Below are 12,342 nucleotides of genomic sequence, written 5' to 3'. Positions count from 1 at the left end.
GTTAGCTTCTCTTAAGAAAGGGTCCAGGTTAGTTCTAAACGAAAGTTAAAGTGGTGCTGTTTTCCACGAAGTTGGCACAGAATGGGCCTCACCAGATGAAGGGTTACAGGAAGGAGATATCTTAGGTGTTTGACACAGAGTCGTGTAGCAGGAAGAGGAAAGGATGCGGCTGGATCTCAGGGGGAGGGGAAGATGGTTGCGAGAGGCTGTCCCGTAGAGGTCCCCGATGGGATGCCTGCTGGTTGACAGGTAAGGACAACCCACTCCCCACCCCCAGCCCAGTGCTGAGGAATTCGTTAAAGACTAGGGGCCTGGAGTGAGGTGGCACTCCGGTAGGTGTCATTGATGATTAATTGATGGATAGATGATAGATAGCTAGATCATAGATGTGATAGACGATGGATGGATAGATGGATGGACAGATATATAGATAATAGATTTGATGATGGATGGATGGATGGATGGATAGATAGACAGTACTGCATGATAGATAATGGATAGATGATGGAGAGATACAGGATAGGTGGATGTCAGACGATAGACGATGGATGGATGGATGGATAAAAGATGATAGATGATAGATATGTAGGTAGATAGACAGACAGACAGACAGCTGCAGTAACCTATCTCAAGCGGTCTCCAGTTGGAGGGGGACACCATCTCACTGCTCTGAAACCACCAGCACCTAGACTCACCTTAAGCACATCAGTGGGTGTGCAGTGGCTTACAATCCCTGCACTCCTCCAAGATCAGGCGCTGACTCAGAGTTGCGGAAGGAATCCGGGCATGGGAAGGACAGAGGGGAAGATGAGCCTCCGCTGGGGTGTGGACTGCACCCTGTGTCCTGCTGCTGTAGAGGGGGCTTCCCTGTCCACCTCTTCGAATACTGATGCTGGCTCCCCTGAGGCCCCACCCCCAAATCTCTCTCCATCCTAGGCTTACCTTGGTAACTGCTGATAGATCTGGTCCATCTGGTTGCACCCGTGGTGTTTACACTGCTCCGTATCCCCAGCTTCTCGTGATTTTCTCCCGGGCCTGCATCTCCTCCTTCACTGCTACCTTTTGTGATGTGACCGTTTGCCCATACTCTCAAACTGAAGAGTTGCCTTGCACTCCTGCCAGCTCCTTCTCCCATGTCCGATGTTAGTGAATCCTGTCGATTTCATTTTCTAAATCTTTCCCCACCCATGCTCCTGTCTCCATTTCTGCTTTCATCTTTGAGGCTCTCCCTCCCCTCCCCCAACCAGAAATCGTTCTGGGATGAACACAAGAAAGCCCTTAACTAGTTTCTTCCCTGGATCCTTGAGCACTTTGAGGAAGCCTGGGGACTCCCTCTCAGAATAACTTTTTTTTTAATGCATAAGATAAAACACATAGGATTGCCATGGAAACCGATTATATGAAACCAGGTACCCAATGTGCAGGGGAAGAAGACGCTGGCCTTAGCCGAGGAGGGTGGCACAGCCTGGACCAGGCAGCAGACATGATAGAGAAGGGACCAGCTGTGTTAAAGAGTAGTAAGGAAATAAAAAGTCTATACCAGCAGCCTGCAAAGCGAGTCATGTGTTGGTATCAGCACCCTGGTGCCTGGGTCCCGGCCCCCAAAGTTTTTTCTTTGATTGGCCTGGGGCACAGCCTGGGCCTTGGGGCTTATGAAATCTCCTTGATTGTGCAGCCAGACTTGAGAACCAAGATCCATATCCCAGCTTCTGAAACTGTAATGTGCGTAGGAATCGCCCGTGGAAATGCTTTAGTCTGGCTGGGAGGGATGCTGAGGGCTTCCTGGAGGAGGCAGCATCTTAATGGGGCTTTGAGGCATGAATAGGAATTTTCCTGGTATAGAATGACGAGATTGGCCATTTATAGCCAAGTACAGGATTTGAGGGAAGCCCCAAGGACAGACAAGGTGCCTGAACTGTGTGACACCCCCCCCCCCAAATCATTTACAGGATGTTGGGGGGTGATTGTAAATTTTTGAGAGACATACAGTGACATCTGTTGTATTTCCATAACATCTTACAGAGAGACCCAAATGAACTTTTTGGCCAACCCCATATAATACACCACAGGAACTGCTATGATTAGGTTGTCTGTCCTTAAGTACCAGCCATCCCCAGCATTCACAGACTCCGTATTTGCAAATCTGCCTACTTGTTGCACAGTATTGGTAACTCCCAAATAGATGCTCTCTGAATTCAGGGAGTTTGTGCAGAGCTGCAAAAAATATTGAGTCAGCTTTGTGGTGGCAGACTGTAAACAAGTACCTGCGTAGGGCCACATTTTTGCATCTTTGTCCCTTTTTTTTTAATGTTACTTTTTTTTTCATCTTTATTGGAGTATAATTGTTTTACAATGTTGTGTTAGTTTCTGCTGTACAACAGAGTGAATCAGCTGTACATGTACATATATCCCCATCTCCCCTCCCTCTTGAGCCTCCCTCCCACCCTCCCTATCCCAGCCCTCTAGGTCTCCACCAAGCACCAAGCTGATCTCCCTGTGCTCTGCAGCAGCTTCCCACTAGCCACCTATGTTACATTTGGTCGTGTGTATATGTCAGTGCTACTCTCTCACTATGTCCCAGTCCCCGCTTCCCCTCCTGTGCCCTCTAGTCTGTTCTCTACGTCTGGGTCTCTGTTCCTGCCCTGCCACTAGGTTCATCAGGACCATTTGCTTCTAAGCACAAAAAGGCTGCCACGTGCCTAATGGAGAAAATACGTGTGTGAGATGAGCTTCCTTTAGGCAGGAGAAAGCGCTGTGGGTACCCACACTACCCATTAAATGAGGTCAAATTCCACAGAAACACGCACGAAACAAGGTTCTGTGTGGATTAGCTGATAGTGGTGGGACCTGAGGGTGGAGGGACTGAACCCTGGATTTCCCCTGGAGCAGGGACAGAAGAGTAGCTCATGCAGCATTTCCAGCGACTCTAAGAAAACAAAACAGCTGCGGATGGTGGGGCTAGACTATGATTCATAAGCAGAAGGGCCAGGTCTAGTTCCGGGCGCCTTGAGCCAGTTTCTGGAGATGCAAAGGGCTCCGTGACGTGATCAAGTCTGGGACCTTCTGCCGGGTCGTTTGGGGCCAGTGCGAAGGGGCAGGGCAGTGAGCGGGGTGGAGGGTGATAAAATTGGGAATGGCATTGGGGCTTTGAGTCTGATCCAGGAGATTCTCTTTCGGGGTGGGGGGCCTGGGGGGCCATGCCTCGGTTTCCTGTCTCAGGGAGACTGAATGTACTGGGGCCCTAGAACTACCTCCCTGCAGCCGGGATGAGGGTGCTGGACCACCCCTGCCATCCCAGCCCACCATGTGAGCCTCAGAAGGGTGCGTGCTCAGACGGGGGACCCCAGCCCCGCACGCTCAGCATCATCTGGGAGACGGTTAGAAATGCAGGGTCACAGGCCTGGCCCCAGCCCTCTGAGTCAGTGTCTTTGGGCTCGGGGCCCAGGAATCTGGGCTCCCCAAATTCTGAAAGCCACCGGTCCACGGTGCCCGGAGCCCAGCCAGCAGCGTGCCCAGATCTGTCGGTTCTTGCAAAACTTGACACAGCTCAGACCGACGCCCCCGGACTTACGGTACAAGAGGAAAGCCTTTCCCCCCTTCCCGTCACTAAAAATCTGTAAGGCAGAGCGTTAAATTACGTGGCTGGAGAAAGGGCAAGACTGTGTCTGGAGCCATCCCTTCTCAGCCACAGAAGAAGAAGGGCGTTTCGAATATTTAGAAATAAAGTGAGATCAGACGTCATTCACCCTCACCTCTTGCCCTGGACCAGCCCTGAGCAGCAGTGACCGGCCTGCCCGGGGCCGGGCCGGGGGGACACTGGTGCTGCCGTTGACAGTGGGGGGACTGGGGGCGAGTTCTGGGGTCTCCGTTCCTTCCCCCCGTAAAGGGAGAGTCTTGCCGATCCGTGGCGTTGCCTGGAGAGCTCCGAGAGCACGCAGGCCGTTCAGAAAATCCACCCATGGCTGCTGCCAGTGTTAGGTGATTCTTACCTTGTTAGTAGGAAAATCTGAACGTCCAAGGAATCTTCTAACTGCCTGACTTTTATTTGGATTCTGACTTTATTTCTAGAATTTATTTCTATTTAATTTCTGCCTGTATTTATTTATTTATATTCTTGATAGGTTCCATGTGTAAATGATGAACTATATAATTCATAATTTCTATAATTTATCATTATAAAAATTTGTTTTATTTCCATGCTTCTTTTATTTCTAGAATTTATTTCTGTTTCATGTATACATATATCCATTGATGTAATTCATAGGTTCTGTGTATAAATTATAAATTATGTAATCTATAGTTCATTATTATAAAAACTTATATTTTCTCTTCTAATTTTATTTCTGTTATATGTGTACATGTACATAATTGATAGTTCCTGCATATATATTATGAACTACATAATTTATAATTTATTTAATGTATAATTTATTTAATTTATAATTATAAAAATTTATTTTCTATACTAATTTTATTTCTAGAATATTCTATTATTTTTAAACATATTCGTGTACATGACTGATAGGTTCTGTGTATAGATTATAATTTATATAGGTTATAACTTAACTGATTATTATGAAATTTATATTTTATTTCTTTTCTAATTTTGTCTCTATAATTTAGTTCTATTTTATTTGTATATCTTCATATAGTTTATAAGTTCTGTATCTAAAGTATGTGACAATTTGCAACTTCTATAATTATATTTATGTTTAACTTTTAATTTTGTTTCTAAGGCTTATGTCTATTTTAATATGTTTATATAATTTGTAAGTTCTGTATATCAATGATAAATTATATAGTTTGTAATTTCTGTAATTATTATTGTACCTACAAGGGTGAGTCAAAAATTATCCACTCACCCTCGTATGTTTTCTTTCTCTTCTAGTCTTGTTTCTGGAATGTATTCATGTATTCTGTTTCCAGTTGTATACTTGATCAGTTCCCTGCATGCATCGTGTAACTGATCATTTCTGGAAATCAGTAGTAGTGGTATTTCTGTCCTCATTTTGATGTCTACGTCTGGTGTGTCTTCCTGATGGAATTTAGGGGAAACCGTGCTTGTCACTCGCACAGACAAACTGTGCTTGTCACTTGCACAGTCCGTGGCGGTCCAACCTTGGATTCGTGGTTCCGAGGGTTTGTGAGGGGAGCTCAGCTGCACCGCCCCTCCCCCCCCCCCCCCGAGGAGCCCACGCCCAAGGTGGCCTTGGGGATGTCCTGGGGCGTGTCCTGGGGGAAGTGGAACAGATGGCTGTGGGGAGGATGCTGGCTGCGGGGAGGATGCTGGCTGTGGGGGAGGATGCTGGCTGCAGGGAGGGTGTGGATGCTGTGGGGAGGATGCTGATGTTGTGGGGGGAGGGTGTGGATGTTGTGGGGATGACTCAGGCCCTGCGTGAGTCCCGGGGTGTCCCCCACCACATATGGAGGTTTGAGGGGCCGCCTGGAAACCACAGAGGTAGTGCAGGCTTCCGCCGATGGGCTGGGCTGGGCTGGGCTGGGCTGGGCTGCGGCAGGTTCAGCAGGAATTGAGATGCCTGGAATGTCCGAGGCGGATGCCCGGACCCTCCGCCCGGGTCCTTCTCCTCCAGCCCCAGTGGGCGGGTGTGTGGGGGACCCCCGCAAGGGTCAGCAGGGGGCTCTGAGTTGAGCCGTGACCTCCCCTGAGCGGGCGGGGCTCTGGGAGAGCTGGGCTCGGGAGGCTCCAGGCCCTGGACAGACAGACAGGCATGTGCACACACACGCACACTCCTGCTCACCTGCCGGGCACGTGCACACACATACGTACACAGCGGTCATGCTACATGCATACCCACAGCTGCACGTGGGCACACGTGCGGTTCGCACGTATGCCACGTGCTCGCACACGGGTGCACGAATATACTCACGTGCACGTCCGTGCACAGACACACGCACACAGAAGCATCCACACGCGCACATTACGTGTAGAAACCTGCATTGTACGTTCAGGTCGGTCGGTTTTTACATTCCGAAGAGCGTTCTCTGCTCTTTCTTAACAAATCCGCCCGTCCCCCCGCCCCGCCGAAACGCAGCATCCTCCACTCCTTGAATCGCTCTGTTTGGAGTGACTCGCCCTGACTTCCAGAAGGTGTGCCCGTCGGATGTGGAGTCAGCCCTAGGGAGGGGACGCGGAACGTCTCAGGGAGGTCCCGGGGCCGTCACTTCCGCAGACAGAGCCTTGAGGGAGGGATCACGCCTGTGGGTTTCTGGGCAGGCGTACAGGACCAGGGATGTGCATGGATGTGCAGGCTGGGACCTGCCCGGAGGGTCTTCAGGGTGAACAAATTCCCGCCCCGGTACCTCGGGAACATCTGCCGTCTGCTGCAGGAAGAGCTGAAACCACATCTCTTTCCTCCAGCATCTGAGCCGTGCAGGAAACGTCCCTTCTGGGCTCTGAGATGCAGAAAGCAGCCCCGCTGTAGGTGCTGGGGTCGGTGTGGGTGCTGGCGTCGGGCCACGCAGGCTCTTCCCACAGAGGCTGCGTCTGCTGCCTGTTCGTTTTTCTTCTTTTCTTTTTTAAGTTTGAGGCACATTTCTCATTGTTCATATAGTATGTTTTATTGAAGAGAGTTGATTTACAGTATTAGTTTCAGGTGTACAGAAAAGTGGTTCATTTATACGCGTGCATATGTATATATTTTGCAGATTATTTTCCTGTATAGATGATTACACACTATTGAGTAGAGTTCTGTGTGCTATACGGTAGATCCTTGTTCTTCAGTTGTTGCAGCACACGGGCTTAGTGACTCCGCGGCATGTGGGATCTTCCTGGACCAGGGCTCAAACTGGTGTCCCCTGCATTGGCAGGTGGACTCTTCACCACTGCACCACCAGGGAGGTCCTATTTGACGTGTTTCTAATTGGACTCTTTTTCTTTTAGGCGATGATTTTGATTTATCGGACGCCCTTGACGGTGAGTAACATTGAAAGCATTTTATAAAGTACAGGGAATGTTTTATAGGAATATAGTGACTCTGTTGAAACAAGTCTTCCTGGGACAACGAGACTCACGTGGGGTGAAGAAAATCAAGATGCCGTTGTCGGGGTAAAGAAATCTTTTTTGGTGGAGTAATTTCCACACTCTGTGGCAGTGAATGAACGTCGGGTTGTGGTGCCTGGGGAAGTGGCTGGTCCCCCGTGGGCTGGTCCCCCGTGGACACCCTGACACCATCCGTCACCTTGTGGTTCTGCCACTGCCCAGTCTCGGCCTCTGCCTTCACGTGGCCACTTTGCATCACAGTCTCTATGTTGCCCACGTTCCTTCTGAGAAGGGCACGCGTCTCTAAGGGTCTGTGCTAATCCAGCGTGACCTCGTCTTAAATCCCGTTGTCTGCAAAGACCGTGTTTCCAAATAAGGCCGCGTTCTGAGGTTCCCAGTGGATGTGAACGTGGGGGCCCGGTATTCAACGTGAGACATCTTTTTAACTCCTGGGGTCGAATGCAGAGGTGGGAGTCAAAACCATGAGGGAAGCTATGTGCCCAAAAGCCAACGGGGCGGGTAGTCTTATTCTCGACGGCAGAACCCTGCTTCTTGGCGGGTGGGGAGAGATGCCGTGCACGTGCCTGTGGTCCTGATGCCCTCGGCCCGCCCTGCCCTGGTTCCTAGAGGGTCAGCCAGGATGGGAGCCTGAGAGCAAAAGCTGTGCTCGACGTAATCAACGTGGACAACCTTTCGGCCAAGGATGCCCTGTCCCCCCTTCTCCTGCACACATCCTGGGTTCTCCCCCGTGTCCTTGTGCTAAACGTGTGTTCTCCGGGCTTCCTCTTTCACTCACAGCCCCCCACTCATCGCCATGAGGTGGGAGGGGTCCTTGGTCTCGGGGGAACACAGCCGTGCTCAGCGTCGTCCTATCTTCCTGTTGACGTGGGTTCTCGTGGGCTGAGTCCTCTCATCCTTGGCCACTGCCTGAACTCTCAGGAGAAAATGATGCTTCAGAGAGTCTCTGATTCTTTTTAAGGGAACAGAACAGCGCTGAGGGTTGATTCTGTTTCCCAGCTGCAAGTTTCACTGATGGAAATGTCTTTTCTCTTTAGGTCACGACAAGAAACCCACTCCTGCCCCCCGAAAGCCCAACACCGGTAAGAAGCAAAGGTGCCCAGCAGGCAAATACAGCCGAGAAATCACTGTCTTGTGCCCCAGTTTTCCCAAGAGCTGTGTGAGACGTAGCGGCTATTCAGGGGCTCTGGACTAGTCTGGTTACTGTGTCAGTGATGCTGTGATGTGGATGCTTTCAAGTCCAGCGGCGGCTGTAAGAGAACAGACGCTGACGCTTTGGCGAGATGCTCTTGGGTCCCATGGAAAGCGTCTCTGGATGCTTTTATTCTGAGTGTGTTACTGGTTTTGAATATTCATTTCTTGGGAGGAACAATTTTAGGACCTGGGACCCTCATATAACCCGGGAGCAAACTCAGATCTCAGCATCTAGGAGGACCGTACCAGTTGTCACTGCCCCTTTCCGATAAAAGTCATGAATCAGAGACCCATCGTGGAATTGCCCAGGGTCAGATTCATTGGGTGTTAGGCACCCAGGGTAAAATCGATGACCAAAGTTATGGAGCTCTTATTACTGATTTTTTAAAAAAATACATAATAGCTCTGTTGAGTCATTGGGCTTTTCGTCTCGAAAGGCATTGTGTGAGTAAAAGGATAGCATTGTTCAGACCCAGGTCCTTGAGCTCTGGAGGCACGAGGAGGATGCTGGAGAAGTCATTGACGGGATTTGTACCATCGAGCGCCCCCTGGGGCAGCAGTGGTGTTTCCCACTCGTGACTCACGATAACTCAGTACCTCGTGTGGGGTGGATACATGCGCTCTCCTAGATGTCGCGGGGACTCGAAGAGAGTCCCTAAAACTAACAAGGCTACCTCTGAAGCCGTCAGGAGTTCTCACATCGCTTAGTCGAGCACACCTGAGTCCATTGGATCCCTTTTTTGGTGGGCACACACCCAAATCTGGCCATAGAGTTCTGTCCTTATCTTGTAATATCTACGTTGCAGAAGTTGTTGGCAACTTGGTGTACGGTCAGGATGCTAGAATGGATGATCAACGGGAAATAATTGTGTGCAGGCAGAAGTCGCAATGTCAGCTTGGTCCATGGGGCATAATTGATTTATCAGTTACTTCCATTATTTTGGTTTGGTTTTGGCCTTTATTCTTTTCATCGGAGAGAAGAATGATGTGAAGATGGTCATGGATTTGGTTTTTCTGTTGAGAGCTCGGTCAGACTGATATTCAGGGAAGTGTTTGGAGATGCGGAGATGCAGTGCTTCATCTATTTAGGAAGTCATTTCTGCCCCTCGTTTCACCCAGAGCTTCAGTGTTAATTATCTGTTTTTCTCCTTTAGATGATGACTTGGATTTAGGAGCTGCGGTCGGTGGTGGTAAGTAGCACCTCTTAAATCTCCTGTGTGTCTGACTTGCTTGTGTGTCATTTCAAAGAGGCTTGTCCCTTTTAAATACGTCAAAGTAGTCTTTAACCACGAAAACCTGAGGAGTAGGCGTATTGTTTGTTATTGAATTTTTGGCTTTTATGCTTACGCCTGTGTTTATTTTAAAACTCTTATAGTCATTGGGATGATATAAGACAAATTGAATACCCTTGCCAGGGCTGGCCTCATGGGCATGCAGGGTCACACAGGACCCCACACTCAGAGGAGTTCCCTCCTTGATCGAATGCTCTGTGGCCGCCGTGTTCAATCTCGTAGCACAATCTGGGCAAGGGACTTTGCATTCTCGTTTTGCACTGGGCCCCCAAAATTCTGTACCTGGTCCAGTCACCTGCTTTATTTTCTGTCGGAAAGACCTGAAGGTAAGCATGGCAGCTGGATGATGACGGAAAGAAACCCACAGGTGCCTGTGTGTACGGGTATCCCCACCATGACACAGCACCTGCCCCGCCGTAACGAAGCACGGGCTTCCATTTCTGTGTAGTAAACCATCGGTATGCAGACGCGTGTTTTGTTTTCTTGACTGCAACGCTCTCATAATGGCAGCTCTCCTCTTTTACAGATGACCCAGTGTCGCCCAAAACCCCCAAGCCAAAACCTAATCCAAACCCCAGGAAGCCCAGCTCTCCAGGTAAGACCCTCCAGCCCCTGTGGGTCCTTGTGTGTTTTGCAGAGTACAGTGATTTCTGTATCATCTGAAAGGGGGTTATTTCAGATTTAGCATGACCATACGGCGAACTCTCTGTGCAGGATAACTCCCATTTTCCAGTCGTGAAAACTGTTTTCAAAAAAATATTTTTGGTTTGGATTTGATGTTTAGGTTGCTGATTTTACTTCCAAGGTGTTCATGGATACTTAAAAACATTAAATGTAAGATTTTAAATACGGAGAATCAGTATGGAGAGACATCTCAGCTTGTTCTTTCCCTTTAGAGAAGCTCTTGTTTCTTTTTTAAAAGCTTTTTGCCTTTTCTGATACATCATAGTATTCTCAGAGTATTTGACTAACAGTTTTCTGAGTTGAATGTCTGTTGAAACTTTGAATTTTGAGTTGGCTTTTTTGTTTGTTTATATATTTATTTAATTCCTAATGCAGAAAAATAGAAATACTGTCCATCCTTTACCACAGGGAAGATTATTCTCTCTAGTATCTTATATCCGATTAAATGAAACAAATGTTTAGTGAAACCATCAATCTTTGATTCATACTGTGTCATAACATTATTTTTTGCTTCTTAGTATTCCATAAGCATTTTCGTACGTCACTTAATACTTCTAAATCATACGACTTTTCTTGGCATTTATATACTATCGTAACTAATCCCTAATTTTGAAAATCTTGTGTTTCTTCTGCTATTGTGGCATTATGAGTTGCAAAGCAAATTGAAGCCATCTTCACGTGCTTTCTTGTGGTTGCATTTCTTACCAGAGGTTCTAGAAGTCAGACTGTTCAGGTCAATGTGTGTGAGGAGCCCTATAGTTTTTGATGTGTTTTTTTAAAAGACTTGCTCTCAGAATTGTTCCAACTTATCCTGCCTCCGGCTGTGGTTGCAAAAGTCCCTTTCTTCACACCGTGGCCCCTACTGGTCATTGCCAGCAGAAAGCCTTTATCAAGTAGATGATATAAAATGCTATACCCATCTCATCCTAGGTTCATGCCTCTAAGTTTGAAATTGAAAAGAAAATCTCTTTTCTCAATTGTGCACATACACGTCTTTTGTGTATTCGTTGGTTGTCATGTGGACTTTTTTTCTTTTTGTTTTTGTTTGGCTGCATTGGGTCTTTGTTGCGGTGCGCGGGCTTCTCAGTGCGTGGCGTCTCTCATTGCAGAGCATGGGCCCTAGGCAATTGGGTTTCAGTAGTTGTGGCACATGGACACAGTGGTTGTGGCGCACGGGCTTCGTTGCTCCGAGGCATGTGGGATCTCCCCGGACCAGGGCTCGAACCCGTGTCCCCTGCATTGGCAGGTGGACTCTTAACCACTGCACTGCCAGGGACGTCCTATTTGATGTATTTCTAATTGGACTCTTTTTCTTTTAGGCAATGATTTTGATTTATCGGACGCCTTTGACGGTGAGTAACATTGAAAGCATTTTATAAAGTACAGGGAATGTTTTATTGGAATATAGTGACTCTGTTGAAACAAGTCTTCCTGGGACAACGAGACTCACACGGGGTGAAGAAAATGAAGATGCCCTTGTCAGGGTAAAGAAATCTTTTTTGGTGGAGTAATTTCCACACTCTGTGGCAGTGAATGAACGTCGGGTTGCCAGGTGCCTGGGGAAGTGGCTGGTCCCCCGTGGACACCCTGACTCCACCCCTCAGCCTGTGGTTCTGCCACCTCCCAGTCTCGGCCTCTGCCTTCACGTGGCCACTTTGCATCAGAGTCTCTATGTTGCCTAAGTTCCTTCTGAGAAGGGCACGCGTCTCTAAGGGTCTGTGCTAATCCAGCGTGACCTCGTCTTAAATCCCGTTGTCTGCAAAGACCGTGTTTCCAAATAAGGTCACATTCTGAGTGGATGTGAACGTGGGGGCCCGGTATTCAATCCAAAACCCCCTTTTTTTATTAAATTTTTATAGTTGCTTTACAGTGTTGTATTTCTGCTCTGCAGGAAGGTGAATCCGTGATATGTATATATATCCCCTCTTTCTTAGATTTCCTTCACATTTAGCTCCCCCCAGAGCCCTGAGTAGAGTTCCCTGTGCTGTACAGCTGTACAGTAGGTTCTCATTAGTTATCTGTTTTATACATAGTAGTGTATGTATGTCAATGCCCCAAGATATCTTTTTAACTCCTAGGGTCGAGTGCAGAGGTGGGACTCAAAACCATGAGGGAAGCTATGTGCCCAAAAGCCAACAGGGCGGGTAGTCTTAT

General features: G+C 48.2%; 1 protein-coding gene across 5 annotated transcripts in view; it reads left to right on the top strand.

Annotated features, from left to right (window-relative positions):
- The window catches only part of CD99 (CD99 molecule (Xg blood group)), a 37,092-nt gene that overhangs the window by 6,684 nt on the left and 18,066 nt on the right, over positions 1 to 12,342 (top strand). For 2 of the 5 annotated variants that reach the window (XM_057717339.1, XM_057717340.1), the window contains exons 2-6: positions 6,902 to 6,934; positions 8,056 to 8,100; positions 9,367 to 9,402; positions 10,031 to 10,099; positions 11,508 to 11,540. In XM_057717339.1, the coding sequence (XP_057573322.1) occupies positions 6,902 to 6,934; positions 8,056 to 8,100; positions 9,367 to 9,402; positions 10,031 to 10,099; positions 11,508 to 11,540 (216 nt within the window). Of the gene's footprint in view, positions 1 to 6,176; positions 6,440 to 6,901; positions 6,935 to 8,055; positions 8,101 to 9,366; positions 9,403 to 10,030; positions 10,100 to 11,507; positions 11,541 to 12,342 lie in introns of those variants that run through there. The other 3 variants (XM_057717338.1, XM_057717337.1, XM_057717341.1) reach the window with 3 other exon arrangements.

This window comes from Hippopotamus amphibius, chromosome X (assembly GCF_030028045.1).
Source record: "Hippopotamus amphibius kiboko isolate mHipAmp2 chromosome X, mHipAmp2.hap2, whole genome shotgun sequence".
Taxonomy (NCBI): Eukaryota; Metazoa; Chordata; class Mammalia; order Artiodactyla; family Hippopotamidae; genus Hippopotamus; species Hippopotamus amphibius.
Note: the sequence above shows the minus strand (reverse complement) of the source record. Positions and strands in the feature narration are given on the sequence as shown.